Source organism: Hemitrygon akajei, chromosome 23, assembly GCF_048418815.1.
Source record: "Hemitrygon akajei chromosome 23, sHemAka1.3, whole genome shotgun sequence".
NCBI classification, from domain to species: domain Eukaryota; kingdom Metazoa; phylum Chordata; class Chondrichthyes; order Myliobatiformes; family Dasyatidae; genus Hemitrygon; species Hemitrygon akajei.
In genome coordinates this window covers 66892088-66919921 of record NC_133146.1, presented here as the reverse complement: position 1 = coordinate 66919921, position 27834 = coordinate 66892088, and the positions used below count along the sequence as shown (strand labels likewise).

Below are 27834 nucleotides of genomic sequence, written 5' to 3'. Positions count from 1 at the left end.
TTTTGATGTCTACATATGTCCTGCGCAGAAACCACTTGTGGTTTACACAGACCATAATCCATTAGTGTTTCTGAGGAAAATGAAGGATAAGAATAGAAGGTTACTTAACTAGAGTTTGATCTTGCAAGAATATGACATGGAAATAAAACGTGAAAGGTACTGACAATATTATAGCAGACTGTTTGTCTAGATATTAAGTTCAAGTTTGAATACGTTTTGCTATGCTACCTGATAATTACCAATGATTTGTTATAAGCTGTACAATCGATAGTTGAGACAAAAATTTTGCTCTTTGATCAAAAATTTTCCTAAAAGGAGGGAGGTGTGACAAGATCTGAAGGATAATTAAATATGGACTGTTCCTTTAAAAAGAGAGAGAATGTGTGTGCTATTTCAGCGACAGAGAGAGAGCAACAGAAAGCCTGTGAATTGCCTTGGAAATGGCAAGGTGGAGCTATACGATGGACAGCTGGTGTTCAGCAGTTGTAGAATATATACAAGGTCAACTGGCTTTGTAATCAGACACACCACAGACACTGAAGACACTGACACTGGTTGAGCTTTGTGTGCCCACGACAAAGGTGGGGTTTTTGCTCACAGTGTGGACAAAGGGGTGACTGGTGGAAAGCTATCGGTGTGTTTAACCCTCCCATATAACCATATAACCATATAACAATCACAGCACGGAAACAGGCCATTCCGGCCCTCCTAGTCCGTGCCGAACTCTTAATCTCACCTAGTCCCACCTACCCGCACTCAGCCCATAACCCTCCACTCCTTTCCTATCCATATACCTATCCAATTTTACCTTAAATGACACAACTGAACTGGCCTCTACTACTTCTACAGGAAGCTCATTCCACACAGCTATCACTCTCTGAGTAAAGAAATACCCCCTCGTGTTTCCCTTAAACTTTTGCCCCCTAACTCTCAAATCATGTCCTCTCGTTTGAATCTCCCCTACTCTCAATGGAAACAGCCTATTCACGTCAACTCTATCTATCCCTCTCAACATTTTAAATACCTCGATCAAATCCCCCCTCAACCTTCTACGCTCCAATGAATAGAGACCTAACTTGTTCAACCTTTCTCTGTAACTTAAGTGCTGAAACCCAGGTAACATCCTAGTAAATCGTCTCTGCACTCTCTCTAATTTATTGATATCTTTCCTATAATTCGGTGACCAGAACTGTACACAATATTCCAAATTTGGCCTTACCAATGCCTTGTACAATTTTAACATTACATCCCAACTTCTGTACTCAATGCTCTGATTTATAAAGGCCAGCGTTCCAAAAGCCTTCTTCACCACCCTATCTACATGAGACTCCACCTTCAGGGAACTATGCACTGTTATTCCTAGATCTCTCTGTTCCACTGCATTCCTCAATGCCCTACCATTTACCCTGTATGTTCTATTTGGATTATTCCTGCCAAAATGTAGAACCTCACACTTCTCAGCATTAAACTCCATCTGCCAACGTTCAGCCCATTCTTCTAACCGGCATAAATCTCCCTGCAAGCTTTGAAAACCCACCTCATTATCCACAACACCTCCTACCTTAGTATCATCAGCATACTTACTAATCCAATTTACCACCCCATCATCCAGATCATTTATGTATATTACAAACAACATTGGGCCCAAAACAGATCCCTGAGGCACCCCGCTAGTCACCGGCCTCCATCCCGATAAACAATTATCCACCACTACTCTCTGGCATCTCCCATCTAGCCACTGCTGAATCCATTTTATTACTCCAGCATTAATACCTAACGACTGAACCTTCTTAACTAACCTTCCATGTGGAACTTTGTCAAAGGCCTTGCTGAAGTCCATATAGACTACATCCACTGCCTTACCCTCGTCAACATTCCTCGTAACTACTTCAAAAAATTCAATAAGGTTTGTCAAACATGACCTTCCACGCACAAATCCATGCTGGCTACTCCTAATCAGATCCTGTCTATCCAGATAATTATAAATACTATCTCTAAGAATACTTTCCATTAATTTACCCACCACTGATGTCAAACTGACAGGTCTATAATTGCCAGGCTTACTTCTAGAACCCTTTTTAAACAATGGAACCACATGAGCAATACGCCAATCCTCCGGCACAATCCCTGTTTCTAATGACATCTGAAAGATCTCCGTCAGAGCTCCTGCTATCTCTACACAAACTTCCCTCAAGGTCCTGGGGAATATCCGGTCAGGACCCGGAGATTTATCCACTTTTAAATTTCTTAAAAGCGCCAGTACTTCCACCTCTTTAATTGTCATAGGTTCCATAACTTCCTTACTTGTTTCCCACACCTTACACCATTCAATATCCTTCTCCTTAGTGAATACCGAAGAGAAGAAATCGTTCAAAATCTCTCCCATCTCCCTCGGCTCCACACATAGCTGACCACCCTGATTCTCTAAGGGACCAATTTTATCCCTCACTATCCTCTTGCTTTTAATATAACTGTAGAAGCCTTTCGGATTTACTTCCACCTTATTTGCCAAACCAAACTCGTAACTTCTTTTAGCTTTTCTAATCTCTTTCTTAAGTTTCCTTTTACATTCTTTATATTCCTCGAGCAATTCCTTTACTCCATGCTGCCTATATCTATTGTAGACATCCCTCTTTTTTCGAACCAAGTTTCTAATATCCCTTGAAAACCATGGCGCTTTCAAACCTTTAACCTTTCCTTTCAACCGAACAGGAACATAAAGATTCTGTACCCTCATAATTTCACCCTTAAATGACCTCCATTTCTCTATTACATCCTTCCCATAAAACAACTTGACCCATTCCACTCTCTCTAAATCCCTGCGCATCTCCTCAAAGTTAGCCTTTCTCCAATCAAAAATCTCAACTCTAGGTCCAGTCCTGTCCTTCTCCATAATTATAATGAAGCTAATGCTATTGTGATCACTGGACCCGAAGTGCTCCCCAACACATACATCTGTCAGCTGACCTATCGCATTCCCTAACAGGAGATCCAACACTGCCCCATCTCTAGTCGGTACTTCTATGTATTGTTGCAAAAAGCTATCCTGCACACATTTCACAAACTCTAAACCATCCAGCCCTTTTACAGAATGAGCTTCCCAATCTATGTGTGGAAAATTAAAATCTCCCACAATCACCACCTTGTGTTTACTACAAATATCTGCTATCTCCTTACACATTTGCTCTTCCAACTCACGCTCCCCATTAGGTGGCCTATAATACACTCCTATCAGTGTTACTACACCTTTCCCATTCCTCAATTCCACCCAAATAGCCTCCCTAGAGGAGCTCTGTAATCTATCCTTCCAAAGCACCGCCATAAGATTTTCTCGGACAAGCAATGCAACACCTCCTCCTCTGGCCCCTCCTACTCTATCACACCTGAAGCAACTAAATCCAGGAATATTTAGTTGCCAATCACACCCTTCCTGCAACCATGTTTCACTAATAGCTACAACATCATAATTCCAGGTATCAATCCACACTTTAAGCTCATCCACCTTTCTTACAATGCTCCTAGCATTAAAATAGATACATTTAAGATACTCTCCACCTCCTCCTCTCTTTTCATCCCTAGCAATGCATTCAAATTTATTATCCTTTTCTTTCTTCTCCCCTACAACTTCGGGCTGAGCGCATCCCTCCTCCATCACCTGCCTGTCCTCCCTCACACACGGTCTACTTACTTGCTCTACTGGTGAACTAACCTCCTCTCCCATAGTTTCCTCAAATTGATTTCCGCCCCCCCATCTTACTAGTTTAAAGTCTGCCCCGTAGCCCTAGCAAACCTCCCCGCTAGGATATTGGTCCCCCCAGGATTCAAGTGTAACCCGTCCTTCTTGAACAGGTCACGCCTGCCCCAGAAGAGGTCCCAATGATCCAGAAACTTGAATCCCTGCCCCCTGCTCCAATCCCTCAACCACGCATTCATCCTCCACCTAATTCCATTCCTACTCTCACTGTCGCGTGGCACAGGCAGTAATCCCGAGATTACTACCTTTGCGGTCCTTCTTCTTAACTGCCTTCCTAACTCCCTATACTCTCGTTTCAGGACCTCTTCCCCTTTCCTACCTATGTCATTGGTACCTACATGTACCACGACCTCTGGCTCCTCACCCTCCCACTTCAGGATATCTTGGAAGCGATCAGAAACGTCCCGGACCCTGGCACCAGGGAGGCAAACCCTCGCCTGGGTTGATTGCTGTACCACATGAATATGGCATCCTCTTTTGTGTGGTCACAGCCAGTGACTTTAATAAGTTTCGGGAGTAGGAGGACAACATGGAAGATTCGATGGCATCGGCACAGGGAAGACGAAACATCTCCGTCTCTCTCCAACTCTACTCAATTCAATATCCAGAACTGAACTGCCTTCATACCTATAACCATTGTAAGACTGTATCATTTATCACCTGAGCTGGGAGAAGTTTGGGAACTTTATTTACTCACTTATATATGCATATACTCTGCTAACTTGTTTGCCTTATCTTGTTTTATATTACTTTATCACATAGTTACGAATAGTGTTTATAACAGAAGACTCAGACTCCAGGTGTGTCCATTTCTGCTGTCCCTTTTTAACTTGTTACGGGGTACGTAACACAGGTCACCTCCCTTCCTCCTTCACTCCAAGGAGAAAAGGCTGGGCTTACTGAACCTATTCTCATAAGGCATGCTCCCCAATCCAGGCAACATCCTTGTAAATCTCCTCTGCACCCTCTCTATGGCTCCCACATCCTTCTTGCAGTGAGGCAACCAGAACTGAGCACAGTACTCCAAGTGGGGTCTGACCAGGGTCCTATATAGCTGCAACATTACTTCTCGGTTCCTAAATTCAATTCTACAATTGATGAAGGGGGATCTCCGAATTTTGAAAGGACTAGATATGGTGGATGTGGAGAGGATGTTTCCTATGGTGGGGGTATCCAGAACTATAGGGCACAGTCTCAATATTGAGGGGCGACCTTTTAGAACGAAGCTAAGGAGCAATTTTTTAGCCTGAGAGTAGTGAATCTGTGGAATGTTCTTCCACAGACTGCTGTGGAGGCCACATCTGTGGACATATTAAAAGCAGAAATTGATAGTTTCCAGATTGGTCAGGGAATCAAAGGATATGGTGAGAAGGCGGGCATCTGGGGTTGAGTGGGATCCAGGATCAGCCATGGTGGAGAAGATTCGATGGGCTGAAAGGCCTAATCTGCTCCTATGTCTATGGGCATGCCCATTTCTTATGATTGGTAAATAATTTCTCATGCATATTGAAGACATAATGTAATTGGCGGTCACACAGTTAACTTAGTCCACGTCAGCTCTCAGAGCAATTACAACAATGTTATTTCTTCTTATGTTTCTGTATTGCACTCCCTCTCTCACATGATTCGCTGATTACTAGACCACTTTCTACATAAGGAATAATTTACAGAAACAATTCACTTCCCACCTATGGGCAACTGAGGTGGGAGATGTACTTCAATCTATTGCTGTCAGTTTGATTGAGAGAAGATACATTGATAAAGGATCAACTTAGATTTTTCCATTGTATGGCACAATATTAGGATCAAATAAACTATTCTTGTCTTTAAGTAATTTCTGAGAATCTGGCAACTAAATCTGCCTGAAGAATTTTGCATTCTATACCTTTAGGTAATGATCACGTTGCTCTTCGCCGTAATCACTATCATCTTCTTCATCGCTTCTCCAGGACAAACCATCTGGGTACTTATTCGGCCATGCCTCCTCTGTAGGACTGGGACTGAGATCCTCCTGTTCATTCAATGAACAAACACCTGTTATTATGGCTTTCACTATCCAAGTCTACACTGTATTATAAGTAAAAGCAAATGGCAGGGAAGCAAGGAAGACAGACAGTGCATGGAGAGAACTTGCAATGGGACTTTACATTCATTCTTTTTTAGTTTTGGCTTTTTTGTTAAACAGCAGGAACTGAGCTATTGAAAGGAATTGTGTGTAATAATGGTAGTGAGCCCAATTTTGTTGCTTTGAAGTTCATACGGTAAATGTACTCCTGCAGTGCTGTTGCTTTGGTACTTCCGGGATTTAGTCATAGTAATATTGCAGAATGTGATAAATTTTCAAATTAATTTTGTGTACATCTCAGAGATCAGATTGCTGTGCATGGCCTGAGTCCGCACCACAAATATAATTACAAGAAAACCTGCAGACACTGGAAAACCAAAGCAACTCATACAAAATGCTGGAGGAACTCAGCAGGCCAGGCATCATCAATGGAAAAGAGTAAACAATCGATGTTTTGGGCTGAGCCCTTTCATAAGGACTGGGAAATAGATGAGAATTTAGAGCAAGAAAGTTGGGGGGGGGGGGGTGCAACAATACAAGGTGGTAAGTGATAGGTGAAACTGGGAGAGGGGGAGGGGTGAAGTAAAGAGCTGGGATGCCAATAGGGGAGAAAGAGAAAGGGTTGGAGAAGGGAGAATCTGATAGGAGAGGGTAGAATACCATGGAAGAAAAAAGGGGGAGGAGCACCAGAGGAAAGTGATGGGTATAGGTAAGGAGATGAGGAGAGAGGGAAACAGGAATAGGAAAGGTGAAGGGGTTGGGACAATTACCAGAAATTGAGAAATCAACATACATGCCATCAGGTTGGAGGAATACAAGGTGCTGCATCTCCAGCCTGAGTGTGGCCTCATCACAGCAGTAGAGGAGGCCATGGACTGACATGTCAGAATGGGAATGGGATATAGAATTGAAGTGGATGGCCACTGGGAGATTCTGCTTTTTCTAGCCAACAGAGTATAGGTGCTCGTAGGTGCAGTCTCCCAATCTACGTCTGGTCTCACCAATATGCAGAAGGCCATACCAGGAGCACCAGATCGAGTAGATGACCCTCAACAGACTCACAGGTGAAGTGTCGCCTCACCTGGATTACATACAAATTACTTTCATGACAATATTTGACAGACATGTTAAAAAAGAGAATGGCTGTTTCAAAGTTTATTAAAAAATTAAAATTGTAAAATACAAGAAAATATTGAAAAAAAGTTAATATTGGAGAGCACTGGAACTAAAAGACCATGCACATGGAACACTGTGGAAGCTGAAATGCAGAAAAAAGATGCTAGACATGCAGGTTCTTCAGGTCTAAAAATATTTCCAGAGTAAAATGGAGTTAATAATCTTTCATGACTATTTCCAGAATTTTCTCTTTTCATTTTAGAGTAACAGTACTTTCAGTATTGTACTTCCATATTTTGTAAGATGTGTGTTCTGTTTTGAACAGTTGTTCATGATATTGGACTTATTCAGCAAGTTTGTAAGGACATTACAACTCTTAATTCTGGATAATTAAAAAATGCAATTCCATATGAAAAACACAGCCAACAGAGAAATAAACTAAATTATAAACATTATTAAAGAACAAAGAACATCGAACAGAAACAGACTTCCTTTGAATGTAACCTCACTAGTTGCCAGTGAACTACTGAGAAAGCTAGACTTGTTTTGATGGGTTTAACATTACCCAATTCTCATCTATCTTCACTGTGGTTGAACCATCAGTGATAGAAACTTTCAAGCACTTGAAAATTCAGTAAATTGGTTTCTCACCTCTGTCACTAACAGGATGCCACACTGAATGAACTTTCCTACAGCATCATTGAAAATCTGGTACACGGCCTGACATGGCTACAAGTACAAATAGACAGAATTAAATTAGACCAATTAATGCAGGATTAATATAATTTCAGTGCTTCAAAATCTACCAAATTTGATAAAAATATTGTGGTGTGACCCACAAATTGTGGTGGGGGAGCACAGTGGGTTAAATAGCATGTATACAAGTGGGCAGACACTATTTTGGGTCGATTCCCTTCTTTAGGAGTGTAAAGAAATGGGGGGGGGGGGGGAGTTGACCTGAGCACTGATGGATGCTAGGCAAATTCAGATGAGAGAAGCTATCATCAGTCAGCTCTCACTTCACCCCTTTCACTCACCCTTTTATACTGGCCATCTTCCCATTTTCTTTCCAGTCCTGAAGAAGGGTCGCAACTTGAAATGTTCACTGTGTATTTCCCTCCATAGATGGTGCTTAACCTGCTGAGCTCCCCCAGACAGACTGAAGTTTTCCAGCATCTGCAGTCTATCTTGTGTCTCCATAAAAAAATGTTGTGGCTATGAACCACATTATGTTCAATCAGGATTCTTAATTATCAGTTAAATCAAGATTACATATGAAGTTTGTGCACTCAGTTGGCACTTACCAATCCCACAATCACTTCATTGGAAAGGAGGTGACACAGATCAGCAGCTGTACGAATAAGCCTTTCTTGACTGACAGTTGGATCCAATCTGTCTGGCCCTGATGTCTTTTCCTTTAGTATAGCACGGAGGGAACAGGCTGTAATACATTGAAATAAAATGCAACTAAGAGATAATCAAGTTAGAGTGAAAGATTGTTCACATCCATGGTCACTTTTTAAATTGCATCTGGCTACTCTACTACATTCCCAAAATACATGGCTTGTAATACAAATTCCTTGTACTTCATTGTGCATTTACACTTAGAAAAACAAAAATATTATAGTTTACTCATTAGATGGTGCTTTGCTGACAGATGCTTTCACATCATGTAGCTTATATGCAATTCTAAATACAAAGATTAAATGTCTAAACATTAGTTTATTAACAACCAAGTTCTAACAGTAGCTGAATTTTTTTCCACCTTTCCTTAGTATGTCCTTGTAAGAATTCATTCAGAATACTGTGTCCTGATTGGTCCATGTACATTGTTCTTGCAGCAATATTTCATTAGAATGGCAGGTGTGGAAAGTGACTGAGCTAAGATGATATTCTTTGCATATGTGGAAATCAGCCATAGAATCTTACAGACGAGGATCTTTTCCAAGCTGGGAGTTTGAAGGAGCCATATAATTATTTTATTAGACCACAAGACATAGGTGCAGAATTCCACCATTTGGCCTATTGACTCTGCTCTGCAATTCATTCGTGGCTAACTCTTTCTACCCTCTCCTCAGCCTTCTCCCCATAACCTTTAATGCCATATCCAATCAAGAACCTATCATGCTCTTCCTTCAATATACCCAACAACTTGGCCTCCACAGCTGCCCGTGATAATAAATTCCACAAATTCACCACCCTCTGGCAAAAGAAATTTCTCCGCATCTCTGTTTTAAATGAACGCCCTTCTTATCCTGAGATTATGCTCTCTTGTCCTAGACCATGGGAAACATCCTTTCCACATCTACTCCCTCTAGGCCTTTCAACATTCCCTTGTTTCCTTAATGTTCCCATTCATCCCCGCAAACCTCTCATTTGAGAATGAACTAAAAGGGATTCTAAAATTATTAAAGGAAATGATAAGATCAATAGCTAACTCTCATCTATTGAGTATCAGTAATTTAATGCTGCAGCTTGTAGATTGACAATACTAATAAGAACCCTGGGCTGCCCTGTATTAAGCTTGAATATTACATTAACTTAATGGCTTAATTAGAAACTAAATTAAAATAATCAAATGATAAATGAAAATGCAAAAGGACATCCTAGTCATTGCCCTAGCACCAATGTCGAGATGCTAAGCACTTACCAAGTATTGCTTCTGTGAGAAAAACCTGAAAAATGCCATTGCTGTAGAAATTCAGCTCAAACAGGGCTGGAATTGTTGTGGTTGGTGCAATAAAGAATTCACTGTTTCGTCGGGAGCTTCTGACATTGACACAGTCACCCAGTAAATGTAGGGCATGCGTTACAACATCTTCGGAATTTCCCGAAAACCCTAGATCAAAATCCCGAGCCAGCACTACCTCCTTCATACAGAAAAAATCTTCTACCAACTTGGATAAGTGGACACCCTAAACAAAATTAAGTGCCAAATTAAATTTATGTTAGTAGGATCACATTCACTTTTTACATCTGCAATTATTGAGAGATTTTTTTCAAATTATGAAGAGATACTCTACAAACAGTTGCAATAATCAAGTAGAATATTGATTGCAAATACAAAAATCTGTCATTTTCCCCAGCTCATGCTTCTTCCAAGACAAGCTAAGATGTGTACACAATACATTTTGAGTAAGGGCACCAAAGAATGATTGGTATTAGTATATTATTGTCACATGTATCAAGATATAGTATAAAGTTTGTCTTGCATACTGTTTATACAGATCAAATCATTACACTATGCATTGAGGTAGAACAAGGTAAAACAATAACAGTGAAGAATAATGTGATAAAAGTACAAAATCATAATGAGGTAGATTGTCCATCTTATCACATACGAGCTCTGTTCAAGAGTCTGATAACAATGGGTTAGAAGGTGTCCTTGAGCCTGGTGGTATGTACTTTCAGGCTTTTGTATTTTCTTCCTGACAGGAGAGGGGAGAAGAAAATGTCCTCAGTGAGTGGGACTTTTATTATGCTGGCTGTTTTCCTAAGACAGTGGAAGTATAGACAGACTCTATAGAGGGGAGGCTGGTTCCTGTGATGTGCTGAGGTGAGTCCACAATTTTCTGATCTTATTTATTTTTCTACTGATGCACTGCCTTAGGAAATACAATCATGGTAGTAACTCAATGTCAAATATTGAATTACCACACCGGACTAAGTCAAATCCATGTAATTTACATTTCTTGTTCTTAAAGATTCATCATTATAACTATCTTAAGAAAATACTATAGAAGGATTTTATGTGTTAGGAATTAACATATAGGTAAAGGATACAGTCCATGCATGTATAATTTTTATTGAGTAATTTTGGGATGTTTCATGTAATTGCCATAAACTGCATTTGAGACTTTTTACAACAATCAGCCAGCGTGATGTAGCAAACCATTTGGTGCAAATTACTCCTCATTATGGCCTCATGTTGGTCCCTTCCATAAGCTCAAAATGCAACTTTCTACTCCCAAAGTACTGCAGCAAAATACACCTTGGACTTTTCACCATGCTAGTATGTGCCAGTTCACAAACTCAAAAACTCTCACCTCCCTGTGTCGGTACAGCAACAGACATGCAACAATATGAGTGGACATCACAGCAGAACACCTGCTGGCAGCTGGAATATAAAAAAGACATGACAATCAACAAATGGAAGGAAATAAGACAACACAGACATCACTGTGTAGAAAACACATACTTAATTCATTATACATGTGATCAAATATGCTAGAAGTTTCCATATGTTTCACTGAAGTTTCCTTTTGGAAATAAATGAGTGTTTTGTAGCCAAGTAAAAGACTTGTGAAATACTACCACTTAATTGCATAAGCAATTGAGCCACATCTGTCCACACGCTTCCAATATAACTCTCTCCAGCAACAGGAAAGGAGTACAGAATGATATTCTGTACTCTCGTCTCCTAGAATCAATTATACAAAACTTGTTGCCACTTTATACAAGATTGGAGAAAGTACTGCAAGTGATACAAAATTTACAATAGCCCATTTAATCTGATTAGCCCATATCACTGTCTACAGTATTTGTAATAAAAAACTGCTCCATTTCATCTAACCCACGGGTTCCCAACCTGGGGTCCACAGACCCCTCAGTTAATGATATGGGTCCATACATTAAAAAAACAGGTTGGGAAGCCCTGATCTAATCCTATCAGCACATCCTTCTATTTCTAGCTACCTCATGCATGGAGCTTTCAGTTGAAATCACTTGGGTTACTTGTTTCAATTTCTTCAGGTTTCACATTCTAGTTGAATTTAAACTACCAAATAAAACAGTTTGCAACTTCAGCCATTACCTCAATTTTTAAAATTTGTATTGTTTTAAATTAAAATGAATGATGAATTTGAAATCAAAGAAAATTCAAAGCTTTAAAAGGATTCTAGCCATACTTACTGTAAAGTGCGTGCCTTGCTACACTGCAGATCACTTGTCTCTTGTATTGCTCATCTGAGAAATCTCTGGCGTTTATAACTGGTGCAGACTCTTGCTCAACATGATTGAGGCCTGGTCTAAATGGACAAATCAGAGTGAAGTGAAACACGATAGGATTTTTAAAATTATAAAAGCCACCTATATATACATTTAAAAAAAATTAGGAACATATTATGCATTACTAGTCTTAATTAAACTGCATACATTTAACAATATTAAAAAGGATTCTAAAATTTTGATTTAATTTAGCATTAAACCATCCACTCATCTGAGATTTCATTTTATTGATAAAAAGTTTCTTCCAGAAATTCAGTGATTTCGCAATCTTAACAGAAATAAAGAAGTGCTTTTAAAAGAATTCTTCATAGATTAAAACCACTGCATCATAGGGTATGATGCTGTGGGAAGAGTTTATATGAAAAACTCTGTTGGTTTGGGTTGGAAACACAAGATGCAAAATATTTCTTCCAATTGCTCCAATGACTAGCAGCATCAGAGGCATTAAATCACTTAGAAACATATTAAAGCCATGCAAATGTACACTTGCATTAAAAAAAAGACATAACTATCAACTCTTCACATCTTTACTATTACCGGTGAAAGTTCTTGCAGGATACTAATTAAAGATGCTCAGCTATTTGGTGTTTAATAATGCAAGTGATCTACAGTATGTGCTTCCCATTACAAACCCAGAGCTTACCTATCTGTGATAATAGCTGGCAGAAGAACAACTTCTAAGGAAAGGGTTGCAGGCAATGGACGGTTCCTCTGAGCATCAATGTATTCCTATAGAAACAAAGCTTACATTTTTGTATTGATATTTTCACCCATGTTCCAAACTCTTTTTTTTAATAAAAGTGAACCTAACATTTGTAATGGAGAACTGAGACATGAATTTTGAAATTGCTAATTGACCAGATGCTAAAATAATTAACAAAATTAAGCTATGTTTTGTTTCACTATGAAGATAAACAAGGACTTGACTCCAAAGCCAACATGTCAAGTCTCCTCAAAGGCAAAGGCAAATCATGGTGGATAATTCCCCAGGGCCTGACTAGGTTTTCCTTTGGACCCTACAGGAGGCAAGTGCAGAAATTACTGGGACCCTAGCAGAGATATTTAAAACATCCTTAGCGACAAGAGAGGTACAATAGGAGGATACCCAATATTATCCTGCTGTTTAAAAAAGGCTCTAAACACAAACCAAGAAATTATAGGCTGGTGAGTCTGACATCATTTGTGAGAAAGTTCTTGGAAGGTATTCTAAGGGACCAGATATACAAGTCTTTGGACAGACATGGACTGACAGCATGGCTTTGTGGTGTGGTAGGTCACGTCTAACCAATTTACAGAGTTTTTCAAGGAAGTTACCAGGAAAGTGGATAAAGGCATGGCATTGGATGTTTATAAGGACGTTAGTAAAGTATTTGACAAGGTCCCGCATGGAGGCTGCTCAAGAAGTTTCAGTTGCTCTGCATTCAGGATGAGGTAGTAAATTGGATTAGACATTGGCTTTGTGGGGGAAGCTAGCAGAAGGTTTCCTCTCTGACTGGAGGCCTGTGACTAGTGGTGTGCCGCATGGATCAGTGCTGGGTTCTTAGTTGTTTGTCATCTATAATCAATGATGCAGATGATAATATGGTTAACTGGATCAGCAAATTTGAAGATTACACAAAGATTGGAGGTGTAGTGGACAGTGAGGAAGGCTATCATGGTTTGTAGGGAAATCTGCATTGGCTGGAAAAGTGGGCTGAAAAATGGTAGACAAGTGCAAGGTTTTGCACTTTGGTAGGACCAAGCAAGGTGGGTCTTACACAGTGAACAGTAGGGCACTGAGGAGTGTGGTAGAACAAAAGGATCTGGATTATAGGTCCATAATCCATTGAAAGTGGTATACTAGGTAGATAGGGTCATAAAGAAAGTTTTTGGCACATTGGCCTTCATAAATCAATGTATTGAGTACAGAAGATGGGATGTTATGTTGAAGTTGTATAAGACATTGATGAGGCCTAATTTGGAGTACTCTGTGCAGTTTTGGTCACCAGCCTACAGAAAAGATGTGAAGAAGGTTGAAAGAGTACAGAGAAAATTTATAAGCATGATGTGGACCTGGATGACCCAAGTTATAAGGAAAGACTGATTAGGTTAGGACTGTATTCTTTAGAATGTAGAAGACTGAGAAGAGACTTGATACAGGGATACAAAATTAAGGGATAAAGATACGGTAAATACAAGCAGGCTTTGCCATGAGGTTGGGTGGGACTACAACCAGAGGTTATAGGTTAAGGCTGAAAGATGAGAAGTTTAAGGGAATTGAGGGGAAATTTCTTCACTCAGAGGGCTGTGAGAGTGTGGAATGAGCTGCATCTGAGCTCGATTTCAACGTTTAAGACCATAAGACATAGGAGCAGAATTAGGCCATTCAGCCCATTGTGTCTGCCCTGCCATTCCATCATGGCTAATCCAGGATCCCACTCAACTCCATATACCTGCCTTCTTGGCCAAATCCTTTGATGCCCTGACCAATCTGGAGGCTATCAACTTCTGTTTTAAATATATCCACGGACTTGGCCTCCACAACCATCTCTGGTAGAGCATTCCACAGATTCACTACTCTCTGGCTAAAAAAAAAATCCTCCTTAGCTCCATCCCTCAATTTTGAGACTCTGCCCTCTAGTTCTGGATACCCCCACCACAGGAAACATCGTCTCCACATCCACCCTATCTAGTCCTTTCAAAGTTAGGTAGGTTTCAATGAGATTCCACTGTGCCTCACTGCACCCCCCCCCCCCCCCCCACCACATTCTTCTAAATTCAAGTGAGTACAGGCCTAAAGCCTGTAAATGCTCCTAATATGTTAACCCCATCATACCTGGAATCATTCTCATGAACCTTTTCTAGACTCTCTCCAATGACAACACATCCTTTCTGAGATATGGGACCCAAAACTGTTGACAATATTCCAAGTGCAACTTGACTACTGTCCTTCAAGCCTTGGCATAACCTCTTTGCTTTTAAATTCTATTCCCCTTGATATAAATAAATGTTTTTTGTAATTTTTTTTATTGAAGTTCATCACCAAACAAATATTTCCATAAGATGTATTTCAGACATTGTACATATATATGATATAATCATATATATCATATAAATCTCACCAAAGTATTTATCTGAGGTATACACTTAAAGAAAAGAGTGGAAAGAAAAAACAAGCAAAAGGAAAAAACTATGTGCATGTAGGGAGTGATATTTTTTTTTACAACATATTCATTGATTTATGAGAATAAAATCAGGTCTTTGAGGCATTATGTAGTTAAACCATTTTTCCCAGTATGAATCAAATTGTTCCAGCTAATGATTAACTGTTATCTTCTCCATTTTGTAAATGTCCATTGTAATTTCCATCCATGCATTTAAAGTTGGGCTCCCCTGTGATAACCATTTCCTAGTAAGAGTCTTTTTACTAGCCACCAACAGTATATTCATTAAATATTTATCTCTTTTCAACCATTCTTGAGGTATATATCCAAAATATATGGTCTTACTTTCTAAGGGTATTTCACATTTAAAGATGTCTTATAGGGCATTGTGTATCCCCCTCCAATAGTTTTTGATAACAGGGCAGTCCCAAAAAATATGATAATGATTTGCATTTTGATTTCCACAATTTCTCCAGCAAACAGGAGAGGGCGTAATAAAATATCTTATCAAGTTTTTCCATCCAAACTCCCTTCATTTCTGTGAACTGGTACACTTCCATTGATACCTCCATATTATTGTCCATTCTTCCTCAGATATAATTATCCCTCCTTCCTTCTCCCATTTTGTTTTAATGTATGAAGTTGAATGTGTTTTAAGATTTGTCAACCCCTTATACATACTTGAAATGATTCTACTACCGTTATCTGAATTATATGCTTTTCTAAATAGCTCTATCAAGCAGGTACTTGCCTTGGTTACATTTTTAAGCATCTTATTAACATATTGTAGCATCTGTAAATACCGATAAAAATCTTGTTTTTCTAATAAGTGTTTCTCTTTAAGCATTTCAAAACTGAACAGTGCTCATTCTTTCATTATGTTGCAAAGAACTATTATTCCTTTAGCTGTCCAGTCCTTAAATCTAGCATCCAATTTATTTGGTGTAAAATCTGAGTCATATGCACACCATTTAAGAATTGCAATATATCCCTCTAGATTATATTCTTTTATAGTAGTTTTCCATGTTTTAAGAGTCAATTTCACCCTTGGGTTATCAATAGTATTTATGTACCTTTGCAGGTTGTTATCAGCCAAAATTGCTTGTATGGGGATGGGAAGTACCCGCTCCTCAATGTTTTTCCATTGAGCGTCATATGATGGGCTGCACCAACATATCACAGCTCTCAACTGTGCTGCAAAATAATAATCTCTAAGGGAAGGTAGGCCCCATACCCCCTTTTCCTTTGCTAATTACAAAGTTTTGAGAAGAACTCTAGGCCTTTTACCCTGCCAAATATACCTTGATAACATCTTGTTCCATTCATTGAATTGATTTTGATTAATCTCTATTGGTAGGGTCTGAAAGAGATATAACAGTCTGGGCAGTATATTCATTTTAATAGATTCAATCCTTGAACTGAGACTGAAAAAAGGGATCAGGTTCCATCTTGCCATATCTTCCTTAATTTTTTTATATAAAGGCTGATAATTACATTCTGATAATTTTGTCAAATCTTTTGGCTTAATAATGCCCAAATATTTGAAAGACTGTGTGTGCCATGCCCAGGGGTATCGACTTTCAATTTCTCTTGGTGGGCTATAGTAATATGAAAGTAATTGGGTTTTATCTACGTTGATCTTGTTACCTGATAATTGACCATATTGTTCAAAGGATTGCATCAATTTAGGTAAAGACTATGTTGGTTGCCCTAGATAGATCAAAATGTCATCCGCGTAACAAGCCAATTTATGCTCTGCCCCTTTAATAGTAATTCTGCTGACATCTTCATTTTGTCTGATGTATTGAGCTAATGATTCCAGATATAATGCGAAGAGTAGCGGTGACCATTCACAACCCTGTCTCATGCCCCTTTCTAGGGTAAGACTATTTGATAAATATCCATTGATTTTAATCCTAGCAGTAGGGTTGTCATATAGTGTCTGTATAGTTTTAATAATTGTGTCTTGGAAACCAAATCTATGTAAAACTCTGTAAAGAAAATTCCAATTAACCGAATCAAATGCCTTTTCAGTGTCCACACTTATCACTATTGCTTCGATTTTATTTTTTTGTATATGATCCATAATGTGAAGTGTTCTTTGTATATTGTCTTGTGTTTGGCGTTGTCGTATAAAACCTGTCTGATCGTTACGTATCAGTGTGGGTAGAAACTCCTCTAATCGTTTGGCCATGATGGAGGTAAATAATCTATAATCTACATTAAGAACGGATATTGGTCTAAATGAACCAAATTCCATTTTATCCTTGCCTTCTTTCGTTATAGCTGAGATTATCACTTCCTTCCAACTGGGTGGCATTTGTGCCTTTTTTAAAGCCCAGTTCAGTGTGGGGAGTAAAACAGGAATTAACTCATTTTTAAATTCTTTGTACCACTCTGCCGTATACCCATCTGATCCTGGTGACTTGCTTAATTTAAGCCTACCAATTGCAGCTTTTAATTCAACTTCAGTTATGTCAGCAGTCATCATTCTATTTTGTTCTTCGCTTAAAGTGGGTAACTCTAGAGCAGGGGTGTCAAACTCATTTTAGGTCACGGGCCGGATTGAGCAAAATGCAGCTTCATGCGGGCTGGATCATTTGGACGCGTGCGAACGCAGCTTTCGTTGCCTCCGTTTTTTCAGCCTGCTCTCATGTGTCTCAGTCTCTGCTATAACTACAAAGTGTTTCACTTTACAAATTCTGTTTCTTATGAAGAAGACTGCAGAGCAAGACTGCCGAATAAACACTAAAAACCCTGAAAACCTGGTACCTGAATAAACTCAGCATTAGCCATATCATACGCCATAGGCGCTTCGATTACCGGGGCCAGCTTTAATAGTAATTAGATATTATCTCGCGGGCCAAAGATAATTACACCGCGGGCCGGATTTGGCCCGCGGACCTTGAGTTTGACATATATGCTCTAGAGAATTCAAGAAGGTATCAACTTGGGTTATGCTTCCCCCTGGAACTTTGGAATATGGAATTTTGTAAAACACTTCAAAAGCTTCTTGAATTTCACTTAGCTTATTCTTTTATCATTTTCGTTCTTCCATCCCTAATTCTATGTATTGTATTTTCTGCTATCTTTTTTTTCAGTTTCCACACCAGTATTTTCATAGATTTTGATCCACTTTCATATTATCTGTTTCAGAATCATTAAATTTTTCCTGATTTCTTGTGTAGCCAAACTATTAATTTCATTCCTAATTCTTTTAATTTCCACTAATGTATCCTGTGCCAAATTTGTGTTTTTTCTGTAGTTCCTTCAGCCTATTTTGTAATTCCTCTAATGTTTTATTCCTTATTTTTTTCTTATATGAAGATATTGCTATAATTTTCCCTCTTAAGACAGCCTTCAGAGTATCCCATAAAATGGGAGGTAAAACCTCTCCATTATCATTAAATTGTAGGAAGAGACCAATTTCTTTTTTAATTTGTTCCTTAATGTACGGATCATTGAGTAGACTTGAATTTAGTTTCCAAATAGTATTCTTTGGTTGTAGGTCAAAATCAACAGATAAATATATAGGTGCATGGTCACTTACATCTATTGTCCCAATTCCACAGGTGTTTATTTTGTCTTTGTCTTTTCCAAATGTTATGAAATAGTCTATTCTTGTATATACAGAATAGGGAGCAGAATAATGAGTGTAATCCCTTCTGTCGGGGAAAAGGTCCCTCCACATATCAATTAAACCAACATCCTCAAAAAGTGTATTCTTTCTTATGTAAGGATTTTGTTTCATAGGTTTTTCTATTGGAAGAGTTTAAGTTTGGTTGTAATTGTAAATTTAAGTCTCTCCCACATATCAGGAGACCTTCTGTTTCCGCTACCATAATATCAGTAATTTTCTAAAAGAAACCATATCACTTCCCGGGGGTGCGTATATATTCAATAGAGTAACTGAATTTCCGTCTATATTCCCCCTTACCAGAATATATCTGCCCTCTTTATCTCCCATTTCGAATACTTTTTCAAAATTTAGCTTACTTGAGATAAGAATAGCAACTCTTCTCCTATGTCCTGATTTATATGAGGAGAAAAACAAACTAGTGAAGCCCATTCTCTTTAGTTTTCTATGCTCATTATCACTTAAATGAGTTTCCTGTAAATATACTACATGGGTTTATTCTTTTTTCATTTTGGATAAAATTCTATTACGTTTGATTGGATTTAATAGTCCATTGACATTAAAAGAAATTAATTTTATTTGTCCGTAGCCATCTGTATTTATCTGTCAATGTACCATTGAAATTAGCAGAATAAAACTTAATCGATCTACTCCCTGAACAAATAAGAACCAAGAAATGCAAATAATAACAAAAATGGCAACGAACGTGTTTTAAGGCTGAGGTCTCTAGTAGATGACCCTGTGTTGAGCTAGAGGAAGCGTCTAGCTGTGGGGGAATAACCCCTCCTACTTGTGAGTTGAGGGCCCCCATTGCAGTATTCATAAAAGTCAGTGAACAAATCCATTACACAGAAAAGATTTCCCTGTGTACTCATATATATATTCTCATTTTGGTGGGGAGAAAGGAGTGAGCGAATAAAGAATAACAACTAAATAATATAAAATCCACATTATAATAAGTATTTCTTGAGATAGGTATATCACCGTCTACTTTTGCTTCCGTTTAGCTTCTCAACATTTTTAAAGTTAGCCAAACCTTATGGCTCTTCTGGAGGGGGTGAGGGCTGTCTTTGGAAAGCTCCCGGTCTCTTCCTGATATACTTCTCTCGGCCTCCTCCTTTCTCCTGTCTTCTCGATTCTCGCACTATTTCCCAAGCAGAGTGGGATAATTCCTCTGCCAGGCTTTCCCTTGGTTTGATCACGCTGACTGGCAACCCTCTGGCCTTCATGTCTGTAGTCGCCTCTTCCACTGTCTGATACAGTTGGATCCCATCTCGATAAAACACTTAAAAGTTTAGCAGGGTACGGAGTTTGAAATCTAATCCTTTCTTGCTTTAGTATTCGCTTTACTTCAGAGTATTCTTTACGTTTCTGCAGGACTGCAGGGTGGTAATCTTGGTCGAAATATATTAATTTATCGTCTAGAAACACCCTTTTCTTACCCCAGGCCCTTCGTAGAATCTCCGCATTGGTACTGTACTGAAGGAATTCAATTATTATTGAGCGTGGCTTATCTGCTCTATCTTGGGTAGGCTTCGGGATGAGTGCACGATGCGCTCTCTCAATTTCCAGCTCCAGTGCGTCCCGCAGCAACTTTCCGACAAACTCCGTCATAGACAAGCCCTCCGCTCCTTCGGGAACGTTGTATATTCTGAAATTTTTCCGCCATGATCTTCCCCCCAGGTCAAGCAGTTTACCTTCTTGGTGATTTAATATTTTTATCGTTTTACTCAGTATCCATTCCACGTTTTGAACGCGATCTTCCACCTTCTCAATTCGAGTCTCTGCCACCACTATTTTTTGATTGACGTTGACGAGCTCTGACTTAATATCATTTAGCTGCTGCTTTATATCTTTCTGGAACTCCCTTATCTCCTTCAGAATTTCGATCATATTCGCCGCTTCGCCTGAACGAAGACCAGCGTCTGCCTCGCTAGCACGCGGTCGGGTAGGAGAGCCGCTCACTGTACTCTTGGCCGCAGGCTCTGCAGTGTAGCTTTTTTTATTTCCATTTTTCCCCCCATTCTTGCCCTCTTTTCAGTTCAAATATTTTTCAAAAAATACTATATTTGATGGGTTAACAGGGCTTAATACGCGTTTTTCTGGCGGAGCTAGTAACTTAAGCTGCCATTCTCAACAATGACATCACCAGAAACCCCCTTGATATAAATATCAATATTGCATTTGCCTTCTTTACCAAAGACTCAACCTGTAAATTAACTTTCTGGGAGTATTCCATGAAGAATTCCTAATCCTTCTGCACCTCTGATGTTTGAATTTTCTCCCCATTTAAATAATAGGCCACACTATTGTTCCTTTTACCAAAGTGCATTATCATACATTTCCCAACACTGTATTTCACTTGCCACTTTTTTGTTCATTCTTCCAATTTGTCCAAGTCCTGCTGCAATTGCATTGCTTCTTCAGCACTACCTGTCTCTTCGTATCAGTCGCAAACTTTGCCACAAAGCCATCAATTCCATTATCTAAATCATTAACAATGTGAAAAGTAGTGGTCCCAATACTGACCCCTAAGGAATATCACTAATCACTGGCAGCCAACCAGAAAAGGCCCTCTTTATTCCCACTCGCTGGCTCCTGCCTGTCAGTCATTCCTCTACCTATGCCAGTATCTTTCCTGTAATGCCATAGAATTTTACTTTGTTAAGCAGCCTCATGTGCTGCACCTTATCAAGTGCCTTCTGAAAATCCAAGTAAAATAACATTCACTGCCTCTCCTTTGTCCACTCTGCTTGTTACTTTCTCAAAGAACTCTGTCCATCCGACACAAAATATATCCTTTTGATATTAAGCTTCCAACTATGGTCTTCTTTTGGCCATGACTCAGTGATGCCCACTAAGTCATACCAACCAACTCGTAATTGCATCATGAGTTTGTCCACCTTATTCCAAATGCTACGTGCATTTAAATACAGCACCTTCAGTCCTGCATTCTTCGCCCTTTTGAATTTTGCCTCTGTGGTACAATTTAACTCTTTACACTGTCTGCATTTGTACCCATTCATTGGCTTGTACCCATCATCTACTTATAAACTTGCTGGTTCATTCTCAGCTCTATCATACTGGTACTCATCCCCCTGCCATATTAGTTTAAACCACTCCCAACAGCTCTAGTAAACCTGCCTGTAAGAATATTGGTCCCCTTCGGATTCAAGAGAAGCTTGGACAGGCACATGGATGGTAGTAGTATGGAAGACTACGGTCCTGTGCAGGTCGTTGTGAGTAGTCAGTTCAAGTGCTTTTGGTATGGACTAGTTGAGCTAAAGGGTTTATTTGTGTGCTGTACTTCTCTTTGACTCTAAAAGACATAGGGAATAAAATCTAGGTGTAAGAGAGACTGACATTTCCTCTGGATATTCAGAAAGCTCACGTGACACAACAAAAATGGGAAATTTAATAATCCATTCATGCCACATTATCAACAGTTTGTCTTTTACATCACAAACCCACTCGTACAAATCAAACTATATATTTAAATTGCAATCTATAACATATTAATCTAAGGTAAGTCATGACATAAACATTCAGTTAACAGGAAAGCACAAATCAATCAGTGAAATTATTAGTTTCACATAATTGAAAAGGTTAAGGCTCTAAATGCTATATTCAAGAGATGTTCACCTTAACAGAAAATGGCTGTCCGAAGTCTACTCGGACGCAGCCAAAGTTCTTACGAAGCATTCTGAAGACTCCTTGTATAACACCCCAAAGGCTTTCTTTTTTCTTGGGCTTCCCCTAGAAAATAACATATTTAAACATTACTTGATTTACTTTAGTACTGAACCATTTAGGTTAAAGATCAGAGAAGCAAACTTGTCATTAACATAAGGTGCAAGACATTAAATACTCCAAATAAAAGTCAATTCATAACATAGAAATTATGTTAAATTATTGTTCAAGTATACTTCCATTAATAGTTGCTTAGATTAGTAAGTTCCAACATCTTACAATCAGTTCAGAAATATCAAAAACACTGAGCAGATCAATTAGCATTTATGGAGGGAGTCAACATTTCAGATCAATAAACTTTTAACAGTTGTAGGGAGAGATATGGATGGGGACGGAGAGAGTATAATGTGACAAGTTACAGAACAAGGACACCCAGGCTACAGAACTTTTAATGAGTCAAGAAAACAACTCATCACATTGTCAAGGTTATGTAGAGATGAGCAATTTAGGTAATCTTGCCAGTGATCTGCATATGCAATGAGTAGGAAGCAAGCTGAAAAAGTGACACTCCTATTCCCAAACTTTCTACAGAATAACAAAGCAAGTATAATTTAGAGTAAACAACAGGTCCTGTATCCATGATCAAAACAAAATTAATATTAAAAAAAGTTACCCACCAGCTGTTCACTGTTGTAATTGCCTTCAATGATCCGGTCATAGGAAATTCCCACTGGAATAATCATGACATCAGTAACTATATTCTCATAGAGGCTATTGACCACAATAGAAAGAAGTCCTGTCATGGCTAAATATGGTTTACCACTGCGAGACCGTGTGCCTTCCACGAATATTTCCATAAACTGCCCCTGGCGCAGAAGCTCCTCAATGTACTATGAAATAAAATAGATATACTCATGTAAAAAAAAAAATCAGCTGTGCCATTATTTACTGGTACCTGGCCAATTTTCTGTGCTATCCAATTTTGAATATTTAATTCAACAAGATGTATTTTAAAAACAAACCTGCCACTATCAGCACTGATCTACTGGCATATTGATATGTAATACAGATACATGAATCAGAATCAGGTTTATTATCACCGGCATGTGACATGAAATTTGTTAACTTAGCAGCAGTAGTTCAATGCAATACATAATCCAGCAGAGAGAGAAAAATAATAAATAAAATAAAACATAATAAGTAAACAAGTAAATCAATTACATATTGAATAAATTATTTTAAAAATGTGCAAAAACAGAAATACTGTATATTAAAAAAGTGAGGTAGTGTCCAAAGCTTCTAAGTCCATTTAGGAATTGGATGGCAGAGGGGAAGAAGCTGTTCCTGAATCGCTGAGTGTATGCCTTCAGGCTTCTGTATCTCCTACCTGATGGTAACAGTGAGAAAAGGGCATGCCCTGGGTGCTGGAGGTCTTTAATAATAGATGCTGCTTTTCTGAAACACCGCTTCCTGAAGATGACCTGGATACTTTGTAAGCTAGTGCTCAAGATAGAACTGACAAGATTTACAACCTTCTGCAGCTTCTTTTGGTGTTGTGCAGTAGCCCCTCCATACCAGAAAGTGACGCAGCCTGTCAGAATGCTCTCCACGGTACAACTATAGAAGCTTTTGAGCGTATTTGTTGATATGCCAAATTGCTTCAAACTCCTAATAAAGTATGGCTTCTGTCTTGCCTTCTTTATGACTACATCAATATGTTGGGACCAGGTTAGATCCTCAGAGATCTTAACATCCAGGAACTTGAAGCAGCTCACTCTCTCCACTTCTGATCCCTCTATGAGGATTGGTATGTGTTCCTTCGTCTTACCCTTCCTTCCTCCAACCTGGAGTTAGAATTAAATAAGCAGCAAACCTAACTGATAAACAATTTACTTACTTATTGAGACATTGTGTGGAATAGGCCCTTCCGGACCTTTGAGTCACACCACCCAGCAACTCCCTGATTTAGCCCCCAGCCTAATCACAGGAAAATTTATAATAGCCAATTAACCTATCAACTGATACGTCCGTGGAAGGAAACTGGAGCTCCGGGAGAAACTCATGCATTTCATGGGGAGGTGTACAGATTCCTTACAGATGATATCGGAATTGAACTCCAATGCCCCAGGCTGCAATAGTGTCACGTGGTTTCCAGTTTGGAAAGTCATTGTGATCCAATGGATTACTCAGCATCACCTTAAAATAGGTATTTATTTGGCTCATGCTGCAAGCCAAAATACAAAGCAATGCCTCCAGACGACTATAAACTGACATAGATTAAAAAGTATGATGTGCCATAAAGAAATTAGTATATATAAGTGTAAAACTGTTTCAGCTGAGACTGATAGGAATGAACCTTGATACCAAAAAGTGCTATGCTATCATGTAACAGTATACTTCCAAAAGGTGTTAACTGGCAATTCTTACAAAGATTTGTTTCAAGTCCCAACTTGTGCCACCACAACCTACCACACGCAGGACAGATCTATACAGAATATCCTTCCTTCCATCTGCACCAGTATCCAACTTCCGTCGAATGAAGAAGCCACCAAGTTTTCTTATGAGTGTGCTATAAAACCAACACATAACATGTTAAGGTGTTCTACTGTACAATGTTTTTTGAAGTCATCCTTATTAGTGCCAATGATAATTACAATAAGATGTAATTTAACTGCTGCTTTTTTGTTCCGATTTTCATTTTAAAACTACAAAGATGATCCAAACAGGAAATAAGTTTGTAACTCAACTTCTGTTCAATCCAGAACCACACACAGAACTATTATATCATGGTTGCTGACAAATGGAAAACAGCAAACAAAGGAAACACCAGGACAATGTTAGAGAAGAGAAACAGAAGAAACCCTTCAGGTCAGAGACACACTGGTGAAGGTTGTAGGACCCAAAACATTTTTCTTTTCACAGAACTTCCCCAGTATTTCCAGCATTTTCTGCGTTTATTTCCGGTTTCCACATCAGGTTTAGATCAAATCAAAGGTGGCAGCTTTCAATCAACTACATACTGAAACCTGATCCAAATCTATGCAATATTTCTATCTCTCACAACAAATATCTTTGTGGTTGATGAGTTGATCAGCTTTATAAAACTAAGAACCAGAGTGAAGTGCTCAAATGCTGCTGACAAGAACCTGACAGCTCAGAGAGAAGCTAATGCCAACAGTCAAATGAAAATCAATGTTTAGACTTTAGTCATTTATTACATTGTCGTATCAAATTTTAAAGTTATAGTTTACTTCATAAAAATATAGAACTAGTGAATATAATTATATGACTATAAATGATGACAATGCTTTTTTTCTACGTGGGTTTAGGGGTTTGATGTTTTAGCTGCCATGTCCAGGTGGGCGATATGTTAGTTTTTGTGTGAGGGGAAGGTTTGAGAGTTTGGGGTTTGCTAGTTTAGTTTCTTTTTCATACGGGGGGTGGGGGGGGAGGAGGATGGCTGTTGTCTTTTCTTTCAATAACTTTCATGCTTTTTCTGTATTTTATGGCTACCTGGAGAAGATGAATCTCAGAGTTGTATTGTGTATACATACTCTGATAGTAAAATGAACTTTTGAATCAATTGGGAGTTAAGACGAGATTTCATAAACTCGTGCATTTGAATTAATATTTGCTGGAGTAATCAAAAATGTATGAGATAAAGGTTGTGAATTTTATCATGGATAAAATGGAGTTTCAGTGGATTTGTGAGTATATTATTTAACAAAAGTCAAACAAAATTATAACAGCTGATAGAAATTTGCATTTAGAAGGAACGTGGATAAAGAGAAATAGACTTGACCTCATTGCACTCACCTGAAAATGGGGATGTTCAGATTATTTCCAGCAGCAATGTGCGGTGCTTTGATATTATGACAGAAGAGAATGAAAGTAAGCAGCAGGTAGTCAATGTGAGATTTGTGAACTGGTAGGAAAATCAGTGGGACATTCTGCTGCAAAGAGAGCACAAAAGCAAAAGATCAATTGAACAATAAAGTATTGTCTGAGACATACACAAAATCTTTTCAACATTTGGTTACAGGCGTCCCCCGCTTTACGAATGTTTGCTTTATGTCACTTCGCTTTTACAAAAGACCTACATTAGTAACCTGTTTTCACATTACAAAGAGGATTTTTGCTTTTACGAAAATTTTTCCCATATAAATTAATGGTTCTTTGTTTTATGTCATTTCGGCTTAAGAAAGGTTTCATAGGAATGTTCTACCTTTGTAAGGGGGGGAGGGACACCTGTAAAACCTAACCAAATTGTACAGAGGAACCCTTTTCACATTGTTCCATTTTTACATTACAGATTCTAAATAATTATATTAAATAAATATTGACATCAGTATTATAACCATCTTATGCATAAAGCTTTCAGTACTCTAATTGTTCAATGACAACATGTACACTTATAACGTGCAGTCATAACAGATAAATTGTATTCATATTGTAAAGTATTGGAGGAAATTATATAATTTTATTATCTCTTTTTAAGGTTCTCTGAATTTCTTCCACTTGCTCAACATCAAATTATCCTCCATTTTACACATAAAACTTACAGTATAGATATGGTATAGCTTAACATAGCACTGATAGATTTAATTAACCACTGAAATTTAACAGTGGGATCAATCATGTACAAACAATGGTGTAAAGATCTACAGTTTGAAGGAAGAAAAAGCAAATGAAATGAATGTGATTTTAATCAGATATGGAATCAAAAGATAATTTAATTTTAAGGTCAGATGAGTGCAACAAATTATTATACTTTGCGCTCACTTTACAAAGTTAGTTAAAAGCCCAATTAGATAGGAATAATAACCAGTACCAGCCTTCAATGTTCTAAAGTTAACTTACACTAACAAAAAATATTAACCCATCTTGCATCTCTATAATGATTGGAACGAAAAACAATACATAATTCGGTGGTGAAGAAGGCAAATGCAATATCGGCATTCATTTCTAGAGGTATGGAATATAGGAGCAGGGATGTGATGTTGAGGCTCTATAAAGCACTTATGAGACCACACTTGGAGTATTGTGTGCAGTTTTGGGCTTCTATTTCAGAAAGGATATACTGACATTGGACAGGGTTCAGAGAAGATTCACGAGAATGATTCCAGGAATGAAAGAGTTACCGTATGAGGAATGTCTGGCAGCTGTTGGGCTGTATTCCCTGGAGTTCAGGAGAATGATAGGGAATCTCATAAAAACATTCCGAATGTTAAAGGGCCTGAACAGATTAGATAAGGCAAAGTTATTTTCCACGGTAAATGAGTCTAGGACAAGAGGGCATGACTTCAGGGTTGAAGAATGTCCATTTAGAACAGAGATGTGGAGAAATTACTTAAAACAAAGGGTGGTAAATCTGTGGAATTTGTTGCCACGAGTGGCTATGGAGGCCAAGTCATTGGGTGCA

At 38.6% G+C, this 27834-nt stretch overlaps 1 protein-coding gene across 6 annotated transcripts in view; it reads right to left on the bottom strand.

Annotated features, from left to right (window-relative positions):
• The window catches only part of gpam (glycerol-3-phosphate acyltransferase, mitochondrial), a 165907-nt gene that overhangs the window by 20577 nt on the left and 117496 nt on the right, over positions 1–27834 (bottom strand). For all 6 annotated transcript variants that reach the window (XM_073027878.1, XM_073027881.1, XM_073027880.1 and 3 more), the window contains 11 exons: positions 26229–26365; positions 24882–24981; positions 23090–23302; positions 22365–22478; positions 12586–12671; positions 11847–11962; positions 10982–11052; positions 9586–9850; positions 8240–8376; positions 7587–7664; positions 5640–5765 (listed from right to left, as the gene is read on the bottom strand). In XM_073027878.1, the coding sequence (XP_072883979.1) occupies positions 5640–5765; positions 7587–7664; positions 8240–8376; positions 9586–9850; positions 10982–11052; positions 11847–11962; positions 12586–12671; positions 22365–22478; positions 23090–23302; positions 24882–24981; positions 26229–26365 (1443 nt within the window). The remainder of the gene's footprint in view (positions 1–5639; positions 5766–7586; positions 7665–8239; positions 8377–9585; positions 9851–10981; positions 11053–11846; positions 11963–12585; positions 12672–22364; positions 22479–23089; positions 23303–24881; positions 24982–26228; positions 26366–27834) is intronic.